A 22,049-nucleotide genomic window follows, 5' to 3' on the forward strand; every position below is an offset into this window, starting at 1 on the left:
TTTTGTACCCACTAGCGTCGCTAGTTTTCCTTTTGAACCGAACTGAGTATAGTATAATAAATAGGAGTTAAGAAAGCAAGTATCCCATTTAATTTTGAAGTGAATAAATATACGAACTACTACATAACGAAATAAATACGAACGATATACTACATAAATGCGTCATATTTATCAAATCAAACTCGCGCCTTACGCTCCCTCTATTATCCTCATGTAAAAGGAACACTGACATTTTATTTGTGGCAGCCATTTTTTTACATGGAGTTCGGTCCCCTTCTCTAGTCTCCATGATTTATTAATTCAAATCTCTGTCATTAATTGTCGAATGTAAACTATGTTGGCTTATAATTTTCCTACCCGCAATATATTTCATGAACTCAAAACTGAACTGAAGTAACACTAAACACTTTTTTAATTTGAAATGAATAAACAAAAAAATTTTTTTTAATTATTATTTGCCAACCAAAAAAAGTTTCATAATTTTTGTATTTGAATGTTTTTATTTTAATTATCGTGAATAATAATAATAATAATAATAATTGATTTGTTGTATTATTATTTACATGTTCAGTAATCAATTGATTTTTTATACATATTTTTAAGTGATCGTTCAAATATTCCGTATATTTTGAAGTCTTCTGTTCTGAATTCTGAACAAAGTCATTCAATATGTTTCAAATATTGGTAATGGTAGTTGATAATTATTACATTTCACATATTTTCCAAAGTTCAAATAGCTATATCTCTACGTAGTGCGTAGCTAGATCAAAAAAGCTCATACAAGAATGCGTCAGAACACATTCCACACAGATATGCAAAATATTTTGGCGTCTTTTTCATCCTTCATGCCCTCGACACAAAGCGGTATGGAGAGATAAAAATGTTTCAAATTCGTATTTAAAAATTAGAAGGTACAAGCTTTTCAATTAGCTTCAATTGATCCCGATTGGGCCATTTTAATTGGAGATACAGTTGTTTGAAATTTGAGATAAAATTTGATCTTTTTAAATGAAGTGTATTTTGATATTTCTGAGATTGTGCTACTTATTTTGAGTCTGGCCCTTTTTTGATTCTAGAAATTAATAGAACTGAAGTGATTGTACACGATAGAACTGATCGATTCTCCCTTTAATGTGGAAGTTAAACGTTGTCAAATAAGAAAATAATCTCATCATAAATATATATTACAAATTAATCAAAAATAGCAAATTTTTATTTTTGTATCTCTCAAATTATGGATTTCTGATTTGTTCCCATTTAAAAAGCAGATCAGAAACGCCGAAACTAAAACATAAGAAAATTTCCTGTAATGCATGCGGAGTATCTTGGTTAATGCGATAATGTCAAATTCGTATTGAATATCAGGATGACAGCAATTAACAGTTGTCACATATTGTAAAAGTAAATTTTTACGCCCCTCGAAACAGACATAAAATAAAGATTTTGATAGTTTTTTATAAGCTTATAAAATATTAATCGAATCGAATCATTAGATCGATTCTTTCTTCCAAAATTGGAAAATATAACATACAACCTCTAAATTCACCGGGAATTCGATCCTAATAATTCTGGTTGATAGCTTCTGAAGTATATTAGATTTATGAATCAACCAAAATGTCTCTAGGATCGCAAATAGACCAAACTCAAAATATCAAAATATGTTTATTAATGACTCAATCAATATTTTAATATATATGACCCTGCAAAGATTTCATTTAAAAATAAAAACTATAAAAATATAAGGAACATTTTGTAACAATAAATTGGCAACATATTTTTTTTCGTAGTTTGACAAATTAAAATACAATTTAAATATTTTTTAGTATTATTATTTCACCAGTTTTTTTTTTTTTTTTTTAATTTACAATAATAGAATTTCTTTTTTTTAGACCACAACCAAAAAGTTTTTCCTATCACAAAATTATATAAACAATTATTAACAATTTTGGGAAAAAGCATTTTCACAAAAAGAAAAACGTTGCTTATTTTATACAATAAAGAACGAAAAATATTTATTTCATATTCGATCATTCTAATTAAATTATAATTGCACTTTCAAAATAGTACCGATTAGTAATTAGTACGAAGAACATAATTTAAATTATATGTTTCCTCAATAATTTTCACATATCCAGCATTTTTCTTTCGTACGATTAATTTTTGTATGGCAAATTTTGAAGGAAGCATTGGATTATACCTAACAGGTACAGCGAATAAGAATTATATTTTTTGTTTTATTGAGAAATTTTCTTGGCACATAGTAAGTTGAGAATTATAGGGATCACTATTTTTTATAGTTAATCTACAAAATTTACTATCGATTTTGATTTTATCTATAAGAATAAATTAATGATAATAAATTAGGGACAAGAAAAGTCATTTATCCCGAAATTCCGCTCAAAACTGGCATAATTTTTGACCAATTTACAAAATATTTTTTTTTTATTTCAGAGTTTTGAACTTAACTTAAATTGTTTTCTACATTTTCCTAATTATTAAAAATTTTGTTTCGCTAATAATTTACCGAGAAATTTAAATTTTGTGTTTTGAATCTCCGGTAGACGATATTGGATTTAACACTCTTTCTCCCAATTCTTTACAAGAAAGAACTTTTATATACAAAATTGAGGCGTTTATAAAGAAATTCAAAGTTTGCTCAACCAAAATTAATCATAGAAGAAGTGACTACCTATTAAACGAATAGTAAAAAATCACCAGTCAGCAGACTTAGCATGTTAGTAACAAAATGACTATATTAAATACTCTGGCTCACTATTAAATAGACTTAAAAAAAACATTGATCTGAAACTTTTCAGATTAACTATTCTGATTGATACAATAATTTTTTTTAAATATTTAGTACGTTCGCCGAATTGTTCGTTTTTCTAATTAAAAAAAAAAAACATTTATTATTCTGAAATATTGCACAATTAAAGTATAAAATAATGAGTTAATTATAATGCCTATTTAAAAAATTTTTAATGCCATATGACATTACTTAAGATATTTTAATTAATTCATAGCACCATTCCTTAGTAAAGAAATTATCACATCTTTATGAAATATCTTGACAACATTCTACTGTCCTTTTCGCATCATTCAATAATTATTAATTATTACAAAAATTAAGGCCATTTTTATATAATGAAATGACTATAGTTTTTCGTCTATACATATATTTCGGCCATTTCTGAAGATTAATTTTTTTTTATATATAATATTTATAATCCATAGAAATCTCTTTCTATTTATAAGAATAATTAACGATGTTAATTATTGCGAGATTTTATCGTTTTAAAAAGTCAGCGCCACGGGTGAAAAAAATGTAAACCATATTTGTTAAACGCGGTTGATTTTTTCATTGAATAAAAAGACATCATATGTAAGTACAAATAATTATCATCTTAGTTTTTAACATCTTTGAAAAAATCACTTTTCAGAATTGAAGACTGTACACTCTGGTACATACACTTTGAAATTTTAAGTTTTTAAACTTGCCTTCTGTTAAGAATTTTACATTTTTACTATACTTTGGGAATTTATGAAAGCTTAAATCAGGATTTACAGTTTTTGAATTTGCATATTAGCAGACCGCAATAATATTTAAACGATATAGTGAGCTAAATTAAAATAAAAACGTTTATTTTATTGTTTTATACATTATTAATGATAATTCAGTTATTGGAAAACACGAGAACTTACAAATGTTAACTGAAAACCAATTGTCTCCTTTAGTTGTTAATCAATTAGCTATTCTGCTGGTCATCCGAAAATTATGATTAGATTAAAATGATTTAACGATTATTTTGCCATTTACGATTCTAGAGGGTAGTATATAAAATTAATGTTGACACGTATGAAACACTCCCATGAGCATTTTTAAACTTATAATATATTCTAGAAGCAGAGGTATTTCAGAAACAGACACCGAAAATGTTTAATTTTGGTCCATTTTTTAAGAATGTTATTCCATTTATCAATGTGATACAAATAGAAAGAAAAATCAACATGGATTATAAATTTTGAAAAAAATAACAACCAATTATATACTCTCTTCCATTTTACAATAAAAATTACACACTCTTATTAAAGTAACAACAACAATCCAAAAATCTTATTCTCAAAAATGGTTCATTTTACAAAAAACACAATTTCTCTAATATTTTCAAGGCCTCAATATCATCTTTTTTTACAATCTACTTGCAGTCTATGTCTTAGTTTAGATTAAATTTTTTTTAATGATTTCATTCTAAAAACCAAGAAAAAATTAAACAAAATAAGTACCGATGAAGAAATTTTGAGCGAGGTTTTGGTTAATTTTTTTGTTTATATTTCGAAAATCAATATTTCGCTGTCATGTAAATGCTTATCGAATTTTAAATAGAAGTGGGCATATATTTATTTAAATATTGGTTTTTTTCCTATAGAAAGTATTAAGTAAATTTTTTTTATTTCTATGCGTCGCCTTAAGCAAAAAGCGATTGATGAATGGGACAGACAGTGTGCTACCGTTATTACTGCCTTCTTTTTAGTTTTTATACAAATTACTAGACTAATAATCAAAAAGTGTAAACAATATTATCACAAAGGTTAAATTAAGACTTTTTTAAACAACCAACCAAACCTTTTAGTATTTTTTTTAAATATTGCGCATTCGAAAATTAATAGAAAATAATTCCTTTATATTTATTAAAAATTTTAGCTAAATCATTTTTCTAACTCGTTGTTTTTTAATTTTTAAGACTGCTACAACAGGCGACTATTTCGTTATATCAATGTGCGCCAATAATTAAAAAATAAATAAGCTAACGTGACTAAAATTCGAGATTATAATGTGCAACTTGATAAAAAAACTATATTTTAGCTGAAATTTTTAATAAATAAAACAATAGACTTTAATATTATAAACATATTAGTTATAAAACAATTTTCGAGACGAATTAAATTACTATTTAAAAAATATATCGACAATATTTATATATATTCATAAGAGAAACAACGAAAGAGGATTTTTGAGTCGATACTACCATTGTAGTCTTAATTGTTTTAAAAATTAATCGATGATAAGCTGTACTAAATTCTAATGAAAAACTAAGAAACTACTATTTTATTGTCTGAATAGGTTTTAATGGTCTGTTTTGTTAGGTGTTTGTTTCGCGGCAGTCACATTCCGGAAGTATAGATTGCTATTGTTCTTTCATTAACCTAGAGATTTTTTTTTCAAGTTCAAAGTTAATATTTTTTGCTTACATCTTTACTCTCGTAAAGAGAAAAATTCTCACAGATTCTGAAGGGCTTGAAAAAAAATTTTTTTTAGAACAAAGTGTTTACAATACTCATCGAGTAAATACTTGGGATATAATTAATTTAAAAAGTATTAAAAGAATAATGAATAAACTTTTCTCATTTATCAAAGAAAACGTTTGAATAATGACCTACAGAAGGAACATATTTTCCCCGAATTTTATAACTGTAAATATTTAGATAAAAGTAATATTGATTCTCACTTAAACTACAATGGTTGAATGGTCGACTCTTAATTAATTCTTAATATATTATTATGATACAATAATTAATTAACTTGCTTTTCTAACTAATTTAATGAACCCATTGAGCAGTCTTTGTGCTTCATTCATGAAGGCCGTTAGTTTTTTTATTTTTATTTATTTTAAATTTATATATATAACATTTTTTTAATAATATTTAAATATAAATATCATTTAAATATCTAACTTTTTTTTTCTTGTTATTGTATATTATACAGAATAAGTTTAAAATTTTTTATTTGTAAATATTAATATATTTTTAAGTAAATATTTCCTATATATATTTATATATATATTAATTATATTATTACAGTTTAATGACGTCACTTCTTTCTCATTTCTTTTGTTTTTAGTATAAATTACTATTAGTCATTAATATTAATAATATAAAACAATTTATTAAAGTATTGCACAATAGTTACACTACAATAGTTAATATTATTTATTCATAATTTAAAGTACACAATCATTTATTTTCTTTCATTGATAGATTTTCATAAATTGAAGAATATAGTTCAAAAACTTTAATACTAGACAGACTTTGGTTTTTATGGCCACGATATAAACTCTAAATTGCATTGATTGACGAACATAAAAGGCTGCCTTGTAATTGTATCAATGTGCTTCGATTATAAAATAATAATAATTGTCAAAGAAGATATTTTTTACGTATGTTTGTTCATATTGTTTATATATTTTTTTTAAAATCAATAATAAACAGTCCGATCACGGGAAAGAGCTGAATTAAATATAAATAAATTTAAAATAAATACAAAGTACTTAGTACATAGTTGCTACATACTTATACTCGATACAAAACGCGAATTAGGCGTCGCTAATATCTTTGTCGCTAAATATTTAGCATACCCAAATGTTGATAATAATCTATCTCTATTTAAGGGCGTGCTTTCATGAGAGTTGTTAATAAACAAACAAAAACTATTAAGATAATATAAAAGTTTAAATGATTTTCAATTATCGAAAAAAGGGGAACTAATGATTAACGCTTTTTGTGTTAAGGATAAACTTATTCTTGTTTAGCTGCAATAATTTAATAGTAAAATGTATTAGAACTCCTGATATTTGAAATAAAATTTCAAATTCGCCCCAATATGTGGATCAATTTTTTCCAACAGTTGCTTTTCGTGAAACAATCATAAAATTAGCGACTGGTAGCATCTCTCAGGATAATAATATTAGCTAATTCATACTCATGATGATAGAAATACGTATTTATAACACAAAAAAACTGATACAGTGAAACCTCGATAACTCGAACCTCGCCAAGTCGTAATCCTCAGTGAGTCGAAAAAAATGGCAATTCTTCTCGAATTATTTAGACTTTGTAACTCGAACAAAATGTTATTTCCCTGCGAGGTTTTAATAGTATTCCTTATTTCCTTAAAGGTGATAAAATAAAAATTAATGATTGATGGTTTTTTATTGAATAATTCTTGTTACTTTTTGGATAGATCAGTATTCGAGTAAAGATATTTAATGTATTGTAGCAGATCAACTATGTTAAAATCTTTTAAGTACGGTTGAAATTCATCACTGCATTTTCAAAATATGAAAATTCCATCTTCAAGAATAGAATTAATTGTGTACTACATGAATAAATGTAAAATTATAAAGTAATTTTTTTTAGAAAATAAATACATTTTGGCAACTTTGATTTGATTATTAAAAAAAAAATTAACACTCAAAAATTACACGCAGAGTGTATCTGAAAAAATGGTCAATTATCAAGGGGCTTGTAGGATACACAAAAACAAGCATTTTGATATTTGGACGTCTCTCCGGAAACGTTTCCATTTAAGCTTACAAGCGTCACAAACTTTCAACACAATTTTTAAAAAACGTAAAGAATGCGGAACAAATCCGACACGTTATGTCAAGTTTCCAACACTTGAATTTTTGAATGTACGTTTCTTTATTATGCTACCTCCTCCTTGATAATAAACCATTTCCGGTCATAACACCCTGTATATTCTATATATAATATTCTTTTCAACAGCACCATAATATATAAGTAACAAATTAATATGGTATATAGAATTAAAGAGTAGTATTTAATTTTTAATTTTTTTAGTAGATTATTCTTAGAGAATATAAAGTCATTAATTATCATTTTAATTAATTATATATTATTAACATTATAATTTTTATTTTCATTGTAAACGATTCGTTTTTATTACATTAATTAATAATTAATATTTAAACTAATATCCTTTTTGAAATAGTTTTAAGAGGTATTGTTTTATTTGGAACAAAAACGTTCAACGTTTGTTCAATTGTTTTTTGTTTTTTTTTTTGTGCTTTAAGTTTTATTTAGACAAGACGAAAATTTCATATTAGTATGACAAAGTTTTATTTTTATATGTTCGGTGAAAATTTGGTGCCTTTTTTTAAATTAATTTTTATTTATTTACAAAATAACCTTTCTTTTGCTCCAAATAAATGATGCTATTTATTCATTTTACACAAAATAAGTCTCTCGTCTTGTTTTTTTATAACGTTTATAGTTTTCGATTTATAATCAGTTCGATATTTAAAAAAAACGCAAAAAGACAAATTTTTTATTTTTTACAATTATTGATTAATCTTTTAACCCCTCCCACCCTCAAAATAAAGGCATGTAGAGATTTTTTAAACCCCGCTCCCTCCTCGGGTCTCTAACGGAACCAAAAACACCTTTTTTAGATTGAATAAAAGAAACATTAGTTTAAAAATAGATTATTCAAATAAATAGGAAATAAAACTTATTGATTTCCTATTTATTTAATCCCATTCAAAGTAATAAATGGCTTTTAATCGTAATGCATAGGAAATTGGATTTCCTATGCATCAAGGTAGGGACACGAACGGTACTTGAAAATGCAAAAGAAACGCATGGAAAAATTTGTTCACACGAATGCAAAATTTTCATCTTATCTAATTCCAATTAAAAAATAATAAATATTAATAAGATTTTTAGTGGAGACGAGCTTTTTACTATTTATTATTTTATAATTGAATTGAGAGGTAAATTGAGAGCACAATGTTTATGTATCATGTACAACTATTCAGGTATCTAACTTTAGTACGAAGATCTTAAATTCTAATTCAAAAAGATTTGTTGTATTTATTGACTAGTAAGTTTAAATATCGAACGTTCGAAGTTCGAATTTGTTCAATTACTTTTTGAAAAGAGATCAGATTGAATTGAATTGAATAGTTGTAATTTAGGTATATTATTATTCGTTTCAGCAGCATTCATGTGCATTTTATGGCAAGTGTATTATTTTTATATAATAATTTTTTGTTATATAATTAAAAAAATTATGTAAATGAGTTAAAAATGAATATAAAAAAACGTAAATGAAAATGTTTACAAACGTAACATTTGATAATATTGCAGATAGAAAAACCAAAATCAATCGAGCGCTGTTTCAGGTCGCGTACTTGTGATGTTCGATGCAGTTGAGAACATTGTCGCCATGGACGCTGGCATAGTTGGGGTATCATATTTACGTACGCTGTCCGGATTGAAACGGGGATGTTTGAATTTACAATGTGTACGTAGGTTGTCGCTGCGCGTGTATGTTGCCCTACATAATGGGCACTCGTATCGACCAGGGAAGTGAACATGATAGTGATTTCGTATATGTGTCACAATCTTGCCGCATAGTTTACATCGATGCAGGTTGCAGCCACCTGGCAGCTTGTCAAACGTAAGCCGCATGTGCCAGGCTTTTGAACCTGCAAAACCAAAACAACGTCTTAAGATTTGTTTTATTATGCATTATAGAAAAAAACAACAAAATTTGTTTTTTTTTTTTTTGGAAAATTTTTTTCGATGCATTATCAAAAAAAATACAAGTTAATACAAAAAGCATTTATCTTTCAAAATTGAAACAAAAATAAATTCAGATAATGTGATAAGTAAAATATGTGTAACAACTTAATATAGGAAGCATAAAAAATATTACAGATTTCAGGCAAACAAAAAGTGGCGTGATTACATACTTATATCGATTACATCTGTGACTACATTCATTCTACATTTTATCATTAAATCAATCATGATTTCATCAAAGGTTAGACTTGATTTATGGAATTATAGTCGCTAATGTAACCGAACTGTTCACCGTCACAGACTTCATCATTTATTTTTAAGGATGTACCGTAACTAACTCATTCAGAGAGCACAGTGATATAGAGGACGACGTTCTAAGAAGAAGGATCTCTTGCACTTTTTGGATCCAATGTATTTTAAACAAGATATGGTTTCGTAATTTAACATTTAAAATTTTGAGAATTTCTCGAACATCAGTAAAAATTATTGGTGAAATTTTTTTGTATAATAAAGAAATTGGTTTAAATAAAATTTACAATTTATCTTTTAATCATTTTTTCTCAAAGTTTTATAAACGATGATATACAGAGTGAACCATTTTTATCTATTATGGCTAATAGCTCGTTTTGTAGTTAACCAATCAAAAAATTACTTATAATCAAAAGTCTAAAATATAAAATTAATAAGTATCTTTGTAAATAGTAAACTTAGAATACAAATATAACAATTAAAATTTTACTGATATTAATCGAAAAATTATCCAAAATAAAAATGATAATTAACGAAGCCCTAGCTTGTTAATTTTACATGATATCGGATACAAAAACTGCAAAGAAACTTTTCTTTAAAATTTTCTCGTATACCTAATTGAGTTCCCTGAATGTGATAATAACGAGACACCATTTGGAGATAAAATTATATTTAAGATTCGCATTATCTGAAAAAGTATAATAAAAAACCAACCTTAAGCGTTTTGGTTATAGAGATTCAAAAGCTCCGCCATTAACCCGTTTGAAGAAAATAGAATTAGCTGCAATCTTTTGAATTGTTTCAAAAGAATGCATTTCAGTTAGTAAAGATTTTATTTTATATTAAAATTATTGTATTAACGGCTATAGACATTTTTAGGTAAATTTTTTTAGATTAATTCAAAATAAAAAAACTAAATTTTGTATAGGAATTTAAATTTTATTTTTAAATATATACAGTTTTATTTACACAATGTTTATTAAACAGTTAAATTATAAAATTTAATTATTAAAAAAAAAAAACTTTTAAAATAAGTACGAAAAACTATTTGAAAGTGAATTTTATTTTGTAAAATCACTATACGCCATTTAATTTCATTTCACGCCCTTATATCAATGTCAACTTTGGTTTAATGTATAAGCTGCCTTCAACTGAACATCTTACGGAAAATTTGAAAGTATTAAAAATTTAAGAAAATACCTGGGATGAGGAATCAGTTTTATTCATCTGATAATCAAAGTTTGGTTTATATCTCAATCTTAATTCATTATTAGATGAATTTTAAAGCTAAGACCAAAATTTTTGTATTCTAGATTTTGTACGTTGCTAATTTTAACAAAACAGAGTTAAATTAAATTTATTAAATTTAAGATTCGACTGAGACACTTTATGGTATCTCAGTCGAATCTTTCGAAACTTAGTGAAAATGTTAGTTCTTGAAGAGTAGAACAAAAGTTTCCTCATTCACAAATCGAAAGTTCTTACTTTTCAAAATATTTTATTTGGAAATTAAAATTTTGGTATTTAATATTTTAAACAGAGTCCGAAAAACATGTTTCCGAAACTTTACATGATTTTTTCTTGACTTACAAGCACCAAGCGTCAAAATTACGAGTCTCTTTTCGGGTATTTTTACAAAGTTAGAAATTGGTATAGGAATTCATCAGGGAAACTGCCCCCCTTTCCTGGACGTGGACTTACCATAGAATTTGTAAGCTATGTATGTGTGTATCTCAAAATACTATTGAATGAGAAAAATACTATTGAGAATTTATTAAATGTTAAGACTTAAAATTTCTGATTTGCCAACCTCCAGGTAAACAATTTTAGTTTACTTGTAGCAAACAAGTATATTTAAAAGTGACGTCTCTTAATGAATCATTAGCGATCAAATCTCTGATGCATAAGCTGGTAAAAAGAGATTTTTTTCTTAAATGACCCAATCAATAGCCATTTTGAGTCTCAGTGCCATTAATGACTTAGATCATTTGTAATCGATAATCAGATTGGGCCAATTCTCTGCCATTTTTACTGTGTTACTTAATATTTAACACAAAAGACTAATTATTTCTAATTTCGTTTTTCTTCTTGAATAAGCTTACAAAAGAAGAGAGATTAAAAATACTATGGCACAATTGAATATTTGACTGAAATTGACAACTAATTGAATGGCGTTCAAACAAACAAACAAATTATGAAAAAGCTTTCGTGACTTCTAAACTTCTCGAGATATTAAATAAAAAAACTAGATTCCACTATCAGATTTACGTCGATACACTTGATAATACGTGGGATGTAATGAAAATATTTCGGGATGTTTCATTCGCACATGTATTTTAAAATTATCTTTACGGCCAAATGTCTGTTTACAAACATTACACACAAAATTTTGTGGACAATGTATTTTAATATGATGCCAACGATTACGGACAGTTTTACCACAGATGAGACAAACAAACAAATGTGGATCCTCTGGTGCCCGACGAAATGTTGATGAGTAATCTGTGCGTGAATCCCTCTGATGTGGTAGATTGTCTTCGACATATACTGTAAAAACATGATACCATTTCAAGAGGATTAGATTACCTTATATTTGGAGTGTTATTGATCGTTTCGTCTATTCTTCAAGATCAAGTTATAGATATACAAAGTTATTTCCGAAGTTTATTTACTACATAAACATATTCTACATAACTACGTTTTTAACTACTTATATAATTCAATTCATATCCCATCCACAAAAATAATAAACACTACCTCTAGAACTTCAAATTAGTCCCGATTATAATTATAATTAATAATAATCAATTGTTAAAAACAAAAAATACAAAAAATTATAATAATGAAAAAAACAAAAATTTTTGTGAAGAAACGTGAAGTCACAGAAGCTATTTCATATTTAAATTAACATGAGTGTCAGACATTAGCCATTTAAATTTGACATTCGTTGAAAGTTTTTCGTTTTGAAACACCTTGAGCTTTCTATATAACTTTGAAAACTAAGTTGTCGTGCAGGCATCAAAGTCATTCTGTCTCGCTCTTTTACTAAAACCATTCGAACATAAATGGTTGGCACCAAAATAGTTATTCATATAAAACTTATTATTTCATGTGGCTGAATTAAACTTGCCGTCTTTGGAATAGAAAGTATTCGACACTACTAAGAAACGAATTTTAAATTTGAATGTTTTCAATTTATTGCATGTAATAGAATCAAAATTTGCCAGATTCTGAAAGTATTATTTGGTTTCCTAGGATTTGCATTCAAATCTATTCAAGCTCTTATGGTTTGCATTTTCTATAAATCATTGTTTTCTTCAAATAAAGTTCAATTTTAAATCGGAAAATTTTCTAAATAATTTTCAAACAACGAAATTATTCGAATATTTACAGTTCCTTCAAATTTATATAACTTCGGATTTTAATGTGAATAAGCAAATTTCTTTCTTACTTATTTATTATTTCTCTAGTTACGTTTTCTGTCAAATCATGAGATTTTTATCTTATTCTTTTATCAATTTTCATGATTTAAACGGCCTAAAAACTATTTGTTAGTGTTTTTTATCAAGAGATTTTTCTATTTCTTATTCGATTTTACTGATTAAACTTTGGCACAGAGGTATCAGTTTGGTTTTTTTAAGACATACTTCATAAGATTTACAAAATTTAAAAAAAATACAGACTTCTTAAATAGATATCGGAGTCTAAGTTGCGTTATAAAAAATATATAGCGGATAAACGCCATCTTAGGTGTTATAATATAAAAATAAAAACAAGATTTGCACATAAGTAATAATATTTTCAAAAAATATATATAATATATTCAAACATATTTCTTTTATATAAAAAACTCAACACTTTGAAAACACACAAATATATAACGGGTGTCCAAGCTTATGTCACTTGTAGAGATAAAATTTATAGGAATCTTGAATCTAAAATAAATACACCTTTTGATTTTAAATTACGATTCTTTTTAACTTCGGACGGAAGTCAAAGAAACATTTGTTAAAAAAATACCAGATAAAATCTTTTACAAACAGCGTCGTTTGATAAAGAACGAAAAATGTTGGTTATTTTTTAACTTGTCCGAAACAAAATCGAGTCGTAATTTAAAATATTAAATTAAAGGATTCACGATGATAGGATTGGAAAATGGCTTTCTATGAAACAATTTCTAACCGCTCCCAAAATGTTCTTCTAATCGTCCTGATCAAAAGAACTCATGGCCATAAAAATTTTTAACGGGTAGTTTTCGAGCTATGGGCGATCAAAGCTACACATATATTCGTCTTGATAATATCAACTGCATGACCATGTTCAATAGCAAAAGTGTTACATACACATACACCACACGATAGTCATATAATATAATTATAATATACGTGTACATTTTTCGAAAATCTACACGTATATTAAAATTTTCAAAATTTTTGTGGCCGTAAAAGTTTTTGATCAGAACGATTCGAAGAACATTTTAGGAATGATTTGAAAAAGTTTCACAGAAAGCCATTTTTCTATTTAATCCTGCAGGGTTCTTTGTATATATAATATACAATTAATTATATGTATAGAGTAACATATGTAATATCTAAAATATCTATTCCTGGATTCCTGAGTTTGTTCGTTTGTTCCAAACAATGGCATATTCTCAGACACCGTGTATAGAAAAAATATATTTATTTGAAAAATTTATGTCAAAATATTTTTTCTAGAGATCAATTAAAATATTCCACAGTTGTATTAAAAAATTCACTGCGCTCGAATGGATTCCGATTATGATGCGTTGTAAATAAATCTCGTACATTGTACTCGGGATGTTTTTCTTTACAATGTGCCTTCAAATTATCCAATCTTGTACGTGATGCATTGCAAACAGGACAATAATGTTTTTCGGGTCGATGCATTAAATAATGATTTCGCATATTAGCTACAATTTTTCCACATATTTTACATTTATAGGTGTATGAATCCGTGCATCGTTCGAAACATTGATACATGTTGATGGTTTTCTGATCTGGAACCATAGAAAATAATTTAATAATAATAAAAAATCATAATTTTTTTTAACGTATTACTTTAAATTTCTTTAATTCGAACCAACATTCATGTGTTAATTTATGTACTCTAGCAATTAAGAAGTATATAAAATCTATACTTACCGTGTAGAAAAATGTGGTTTTCCTCCAAATAAATTTGCACAAACCAATTGCTTAGCCATCTTTATAGTTTTAATCAGATCTGAATGAAGCACAACATAAGACGTCGATAAAATAGAGAAATACCTCTTAGACATTTTGATTAGGTGAGATATTTTTTTCTGGCTAAGAATACAGTATATTTCGGGAATATTAAGACGAAGATGTCTAATTCAATTTAGCAAGAAAGCTAAAATTAATTAAAAACATCAATTAATTTTTTTAAATTTCGATTAATCCACAAAAGAATTATTTAAAACATTATGAAGCAGCGCCAAAAAAACTTTGTACAAAAAATCGCGAATTACTTTTAATAAAACTATATCAGAAATGGGATTTTGACAAAAAAAAACATTGAATAAAACGGAAACTTATTTTATTCAAATAAATAACAATTATTAAATACAACTTTTGTAAGATAATTAATTGTGTCATAATCTTCCTGGTAATGAATATTTTTCTTGAATTGAGAAGATATTGATTAGCTGAAATAAATGACAATTAATTAAGTAGATTAAATATATTATTATCAACAAAATAGAATTAAACAATCAATTACATACCGTTATAAAAAATTTCTGAAACAACCAAAACATAAACACCAACAAAATACCTCAATAAAACTTTCAAATGAAGAATATGTATAAACTATTTAAATTAACCATCACCATTTTAACAAACTACAAATATCACCAATAAACAGAATAAATACAAAATTTTCTATTGAATCCGTTATAATTATTTTCAACAAAATGTGCTATAGGTGATCAATATACACGAATGGGAAATAATTCCTAATTTTTCAACAGTTTTAGTTGATTAATTTTACTGGAAGTTTCTTTCCTTGAGGGGAGAATAATTAAAAATTTGCAAACATTACGAAGTATCAAAATCTTTTGGGAATGGAGGTCTACGTTTCTAACGATTTTTTTTCTAAATTAGATGATGAGGTTTTTTTGATAATAGGCCGAACTAATTAGATGTAGCCAATATGATATTATAGAAAAATAAGAAATATTTTGGATAGTTAAAAATTAACTTTTACAGTTTATATTCACGAAATAAAGTGGTATAAACTAATTAAATTAAAGAATAAAGGGCAACGAAATTGAACAATTACAGAACCTACTCGGTTGGAAGAACATTTAGGATGATACCGACAGATTCTGATTCGATTTTCAGCGGTTGTTTATTTGTTCACTTTTTACCAAACTTGTTTCTATAAAATCAAATTGTAATATGTACACTAGTCATTTTCAAAAGGATCCAAAATATTTCTGTTTTACGACGCCACTTTTGGAACAATTATTTATGTTTACTGCCAAAAAAAGATAGCTCATCTTCTGAACTGTGGGGTTGGTCAACCAGTTGCGCCGGCCTGAAGCACCGGCGTGTATTGTAAACCAAAAATCGTATTAAAAATTGTTTGCCAACGTTTGAATTTTAGTAGAGATTTATTTAATTAATAAAAGGAAAAAAGAAAGTAGTAAATCGTATGACATCTAAAATAGGATAACTAGTCAGTCTTTGCTTTTGACTGGTTCTGATAGGCCTTTATTCGTCAATTATAATCCGATTGACCACTTTTTCATTTTATATCTAACTGCGAACTACATACAATACTACTACTATTGACAATTTTTAAATAATTTGTTTTATGAAATTCATTCGATTTTTTACGGCAGCTCTTGTCAATTCTACAATTAAAGTCGTAAAGAGTTTATCGGATGAAGATGCAATGAGCCATTTTTGACATTCATAATTCCATTGCATATTTGTCCGACAATTTTCAAACGTCATACGACTCCAATAGACCTTTTCATCACAAATTTTTTTGTGCACATAGATCAACTCTCAGCCATTTTGTTTTGACAGCTTGTGACAAAAATGGGACCATCCAATAAAAATTTGGAATCATTAATATTCCTTTTATTATAATCTAACAATAAATATATTAGACTTTTGTACACAAATATTTGTACAATTCATATTCTATTTTTGCGATTCATACAAAATATTATATATTCCTTCGGCAAATAGCTAATTTCAAGTGAGAAGTAAATTTTGCGCTCTTAATCAATTCAATCTCGTGCTAAATGTATACAACTTTGCGCTACAAAAACATACTTCAGTGCTCCTATTCTAAGGGGCAGATTATTGTCTAAAAATCTGACATATACTTATACTAGTCGATTAAGTTCTCATGATGTTGTTCAAAGTGGCGGGTTTTTTAGAATCATTTTGAAAGTAATGAAATTACTTTCATCAATAATCCATTTTGTAATTTTTTTAAGGGTTTTGATTTTCCATTGGAAGATCCTATTGTTTACTATGCATAACTGCAATAATTTTTCCTTGAAAAGTCTTCTAGAAGTTCTTTTAAGTAACCGGCAAATTTTGTATAGTTTTTCGAATTTGATGTTAATCGAAAGTACGTATAATACAAGATAATCAAAGACCATAATTGTTAAAAAAAATTTTACATATTGTTTTTTCAAACAAATAAAAAGTATGAGGGTTATCGCAAGTAATGGAAACATTTAAAAACCACGAAGTTTATCACTGAATAAGCAAAATTAAAGGAAATTTAATTTTGAATTTAGAGTCTCTATCTGTTACGTTCGTGGAGATATGAAGAAGATGAAATTTCTTGAAATTTAAACCCAGTAAATTTATCAAAATCATCATTCATACATTTTATACGTTCTGCAATATCAATTTTAGTCCGTCAGTTTCTCACACTATGTGTGTACTTTTGATTAACACTAAATTCGTAAAGGAATAAAAAAATTTGCCAGTGGAGATCTAAAACATAGACGAATTGTAGAAATAGCTCTGCATGTATGGCAAATTGATACAATAGTAATTATTTTTTTGAATTCAACGATTTGTGGCATGAAATATATTTAACTTCAACCAGAGACACAACAATTTTCAGATTAAATTTATTAGACTTCTTCGTAAAAAAATTCTATAAATATTTAAACTATACAAAGAAGTTGTGAATTCCCAATTACGACAAATTACAGATCGACTAATAAATATTGTTTAGTAAAACTAAAAAATTGACCATTAGTATTATAAGATAGATTCAGAGAGTAAATATAAAAAAATTCAATATTTTGTGAATACATATTAAAAGAATGATTTAATTGATCATCCAAAGAGAGCGCAGAGCAGCTCAGCGCGATCCATAAAATTTTATTGATTGATTAAAAATAAAGAATATAACTTTGTTAAACTAAAAATTAAACTACATCCTTTTTAAAGTAGGTAAATAATAAAATAGAAGCATTTGAGTATTATTAAAAATTAAATAAATAAATAAAAGAAATATAATCGGAGTTGACAAAAATGAAGTGTACTAAGTAGTCATGCAGCATGCAATAAACAAAACGACAATGAATGTTGGTCCAGGTAAAAATTTGTAAAAAAATAATCTTAGTATCAAAATATGGTCAATGTTGACACAAAAAATAATTGAAAAAACAAAATATTGCTAATAAAATTTGTGTGGTGCTACAAAAAAAGTATTCAATATTTATTACATTGATATTTAAATAAAAATTTTGTAAATTTGTAATAAACTTATTATATTTGTAAATTAAATGATTAAAAAAACATAGGAATGTTAAGACAAATAAATCACTTTAACGCTTTCGATATAATTTGTAAGATCATCAGGAAAGAAAAGCAAAGAATTCCGTACATTTTCTATGGAAATTGCTTCTTGGAATGTTCCAAGATTATTTATTAGAAGAGTAGAGGACAGACTTAAAAAAAAAGTTTCTTTGTATTTTTTGGATACAATGTACCATCATTAACAAGATTTTCGGTAATTTTAATTGATTTTTTATCGATTTTGTATTATATAATACGTATAACAGACTGAAGATACTGACAACAAATTTCAAATCATTTCTTACAAGTATGGTGACCTGTAGTAGACCGAATTACGTAATTATTGGAAGGAAAATCATGATCATAACGCTGGTTTTCGGGACATAATCGCAGAATGCAAGACAGATATGCAAAATTGTTGCGGTTATTACAGGACACTGCCTAGGCGGCAGGCACACTGAACGCCTGGGCTTGATAGTGTATCACGATTTTTGCAAGGAGTGTCACAGTGGGGAGGAAGAAGAAAGGATTCTCATCTTCTCTCGTCACTTCCCAGCTTCCCATGTAAAGATGGACCTTACTTATTAGCTCTTTAAAGGGACTTTTTGACCCAGCCGGTATTTAATAATCTAATTGTAAAATATCAATGAATATTGAATAACTCTTTTATTTTAAAAACAAAATGAAATAAAAAACGATTATTATAACGTAAAAAAAAACTACTTTCATAAATTCTAAATCAAGCAAATAATAATCGTTATTTTTGAATGGTAATTGCATTTGTGTAGTTAACAAATTGCGAACAAATGAAAAATTGAAGCATTTATTTCTATTATTTTTAAATTATTTTCATTTTGATTCGATCTACTGCCATTGGAATCGCAAATGACAATTATATAAAGAAATCTGAAAATATTCGTCAAAAGCTGATGATAACTTGTTCTGAATGTTTATGTAATGTGAACAATAATTAAGAACTTTACAAAAATCAAAGACCAGTTTAAAATGAAAAAATTTCACTTATTTGATCAAAATTTTTAAAATCTACCTTAACCCAAATACCTAAACGGGAAGACGACCAATAAGCCTCCTTCAACGCTAATAATAACAATGTGATTGAAAACACGCAATTAGTTCAGTTATTTAAATTCATCACTCACAAGAAAAATAATAAATCAACGATTATCAGTGCATAATGGTCATTGGACGTTTGTCTTAATTGCCGGTTCGAGCAAAACGTAGAATTCTTGGGGTATTAAGAGTGAATTCACGAGTTTCATCGCTACTCATTGATAGTTTCTTTATAACTGAAAAAGTGTAGGTCAAATGATTCAATATCTCTTTAGCCAGCCTTATTTTTAAATATATGCTTCAATTTTACACAGTTTTTACGTATGGAAATTTGAATAAAAACAAAATCTAAACTCACCGTCGATGTTATCAGATACGTCATGAGTTGGTGTCGGTGTAGAATGTTCCAAATCCGGTTCCGTAAGACCATGCGCCGCCAACAAATTTAAATCATCAACATGTAAATTCATTGGTCCACCCTATACCAAAAATTAAAATAGACTATTAATCGTGGTTTTTTTTAAATTTTTAAAATATTTCAGTGAAATTTAAGAATATTCGTCTTGCACGCGAAATTAATAAATACTTCTTAACATCGTCTGCACCGATACATTATATAAAATAATTGTGGAAAGTGTATTGAGATTAATGAAGTCTTTCTACCATGTATTTCGTAAGAAATTTTTGATTGTCTCTAATCGGAATGAGAGATGTATCAATACCAATTATCATTCCTATAGTCAAGTACCGATATCTCAACTTTCTTTTGAATTTATGAATTTCGAAAAAATTCAATTGATTTTCTATAATAATATTTAATAATAAAAGTTGTTTAGAAAGGAGGTGTATATAAATCAGTAAACGAAATCAATAATAAAATTTTTATTACCAAATTATATTCTCAAAATTTTTTGACATTAATTTACAATTAATGTTATTTGATTACAATATACTACTAACAATCATTTATAAGCGTTATTATGGTATACCTTAAGCTTTAATCGGTAAAATTTAACAGATGATAAAGTTCGCAAAAATTTTTTAAGTTGCATAACGAAGCCCCCTTTTTGAGACAGAGTGTGTTATTTAAACGAAAAAAATTTTGTTTAAATATTATTTTTGTATCGCCGGGTGATAACACGCGAGAGAAAAATCCAAACCCGTGACTCTTAACTGTATTTATTGCCACCAGCCATGGATATCCTTGTCTCATACATAGGCATGGATATAATATACGTTATATAAATTATAGACACAAATATAAATTATAGAAGCTTTATATAATATCAACTTTGATTGATTTTCGCGAGCTTTATCCGCCAACTTTTGACGATTAAAACCTGAGATACCCTTTATTTGAATTTATTGACGAATATCAAGGACTGTTTAACTGGAAAACATTTCTAAAATTTACAATAGGCATGTTGACTAATAAGGCAGAAAAGTGAAGTTGGTTTTTTAAAATCTTTAGAAATACGCAAAATATGAACGTTTAAAATTCCTAATTAAACAAAGAAGAAGATATAGGTTAGTGACGTCATTGCTCGATATCACCATAAAGTTTATGAAAATTCGTCATTTTTGGTAGAAAGAAGGTATTAGATTAGTATTTAGATAGTATGAAAATTCATCATTTTTGGCAGAAAGCTTGTGTCGTAAGGAGTAACATAACTGCTTTTATTTTAGACAAAGATCATTTAAAAATCTAGAACGTCCTTGATAGTCGCCATTAATAAAATCTCAAATATGTTTTGTTTTAACTAATAGCAAAAATATATTTTTTATTCAAATAATATAATAATAATAATAATAATTCAACAAATATTACTTACAAATTTGTGTGTATTTACATAAATTTTATTTTATTAAGTCATTCTTAAAAATTTGATTAGATTTGACAATTATTTATTTCTAATAAAATATTTTTATTTTTATCTATATATATATATATCTTTATATAAAATTTTTTATGTAAGTCACCATTTTTTCAAGCGTATTTATAACATTCATGATCACAACCTTTAGTTTTTTTCCTAAGAAATTTTCTGTCCCACGCAGGCGCGAACTTTAATAATAAAAATAATAATTTGTGTTTATTGCTAATAAATACTCAGCAATTACTTTAAACTACAATCATTTTTTGGAAGTCTTAGAATCGTATAATATTCGATAAATATAATCCAAAAATAAAATGATCTTCTTTTAACTGGCCACTCGCTTCGTGAATATTTTTTGCTTTTCTGCCCAGAAAAATTTTGATTGGAAACAATAGCAAGTTATGAAAAACATCCAGTCGAATTAATTTAAAGAACCGGAAGTTCTCTACAAAATTAAAGCGGCGTTGTTATCGGTGTGGGCGATGGCTTATATTAAATGTTAATAGTAATTGCTATTACATAATAAACACCACCATTTGAATCAACCCTTAAGACGTTAGCTAAACCTGACGATAACGGTGAATGTCGTTAAGATTAAAGGTGAATGTCGTTTTTACTGAAATTGTTCTATCGCCGATTACAGAAATAT

General features: G+C 26.8%; 1 protein-coding gene across 6 annotated transcripts in view; it reads right to left on the bottom strand.

The window, feature by feature from the left end:
* Window positions 1–22,049, bottom strand: part of LOC123292394 (sex determination protein fruitless) — a 44,667-nt gene that overhangs the window by 15,846 nt on the left and 6,772 nt on the right. For 3 of the 6 annotated variants that reach the window (XM_044873034.1, XM_044873039.1, XM_044873040.1), the window contains exon 4: window positions 19,882–20,002. In XM_044873034.1, the coding sequence (XP_044728969.1) occupies window positions 19,882–20,002 (121 nt within the window). Of the gene's footprint in view, window positions 1–8,943; window positions 9,288–11,863; window positions 12,181–14,168; window positions 14,651–19,881; window positions 20,003–22,049 lie in introns of those variants that run through there. The other 3 variants (XM_044873036.1, XM_044873037.1, XM_044873038.1) reach the window with 3 other exon arrangements.

Source organism: Chrysoperla carnea, chromosome 2, assembly GCF_905475395.1.
Source record: "Chrysoperla carnea chromosome 2, inChrCarn1.1, whole genome shotgun sequence".
In the NCBI taxonomy this organism is placed as follows: Eukaryota; Metazoa; Arthropoda; class Insecta; order Neuroptera; family Chrysopidae; genus Chrysoperla; species Chrysoperla carnea.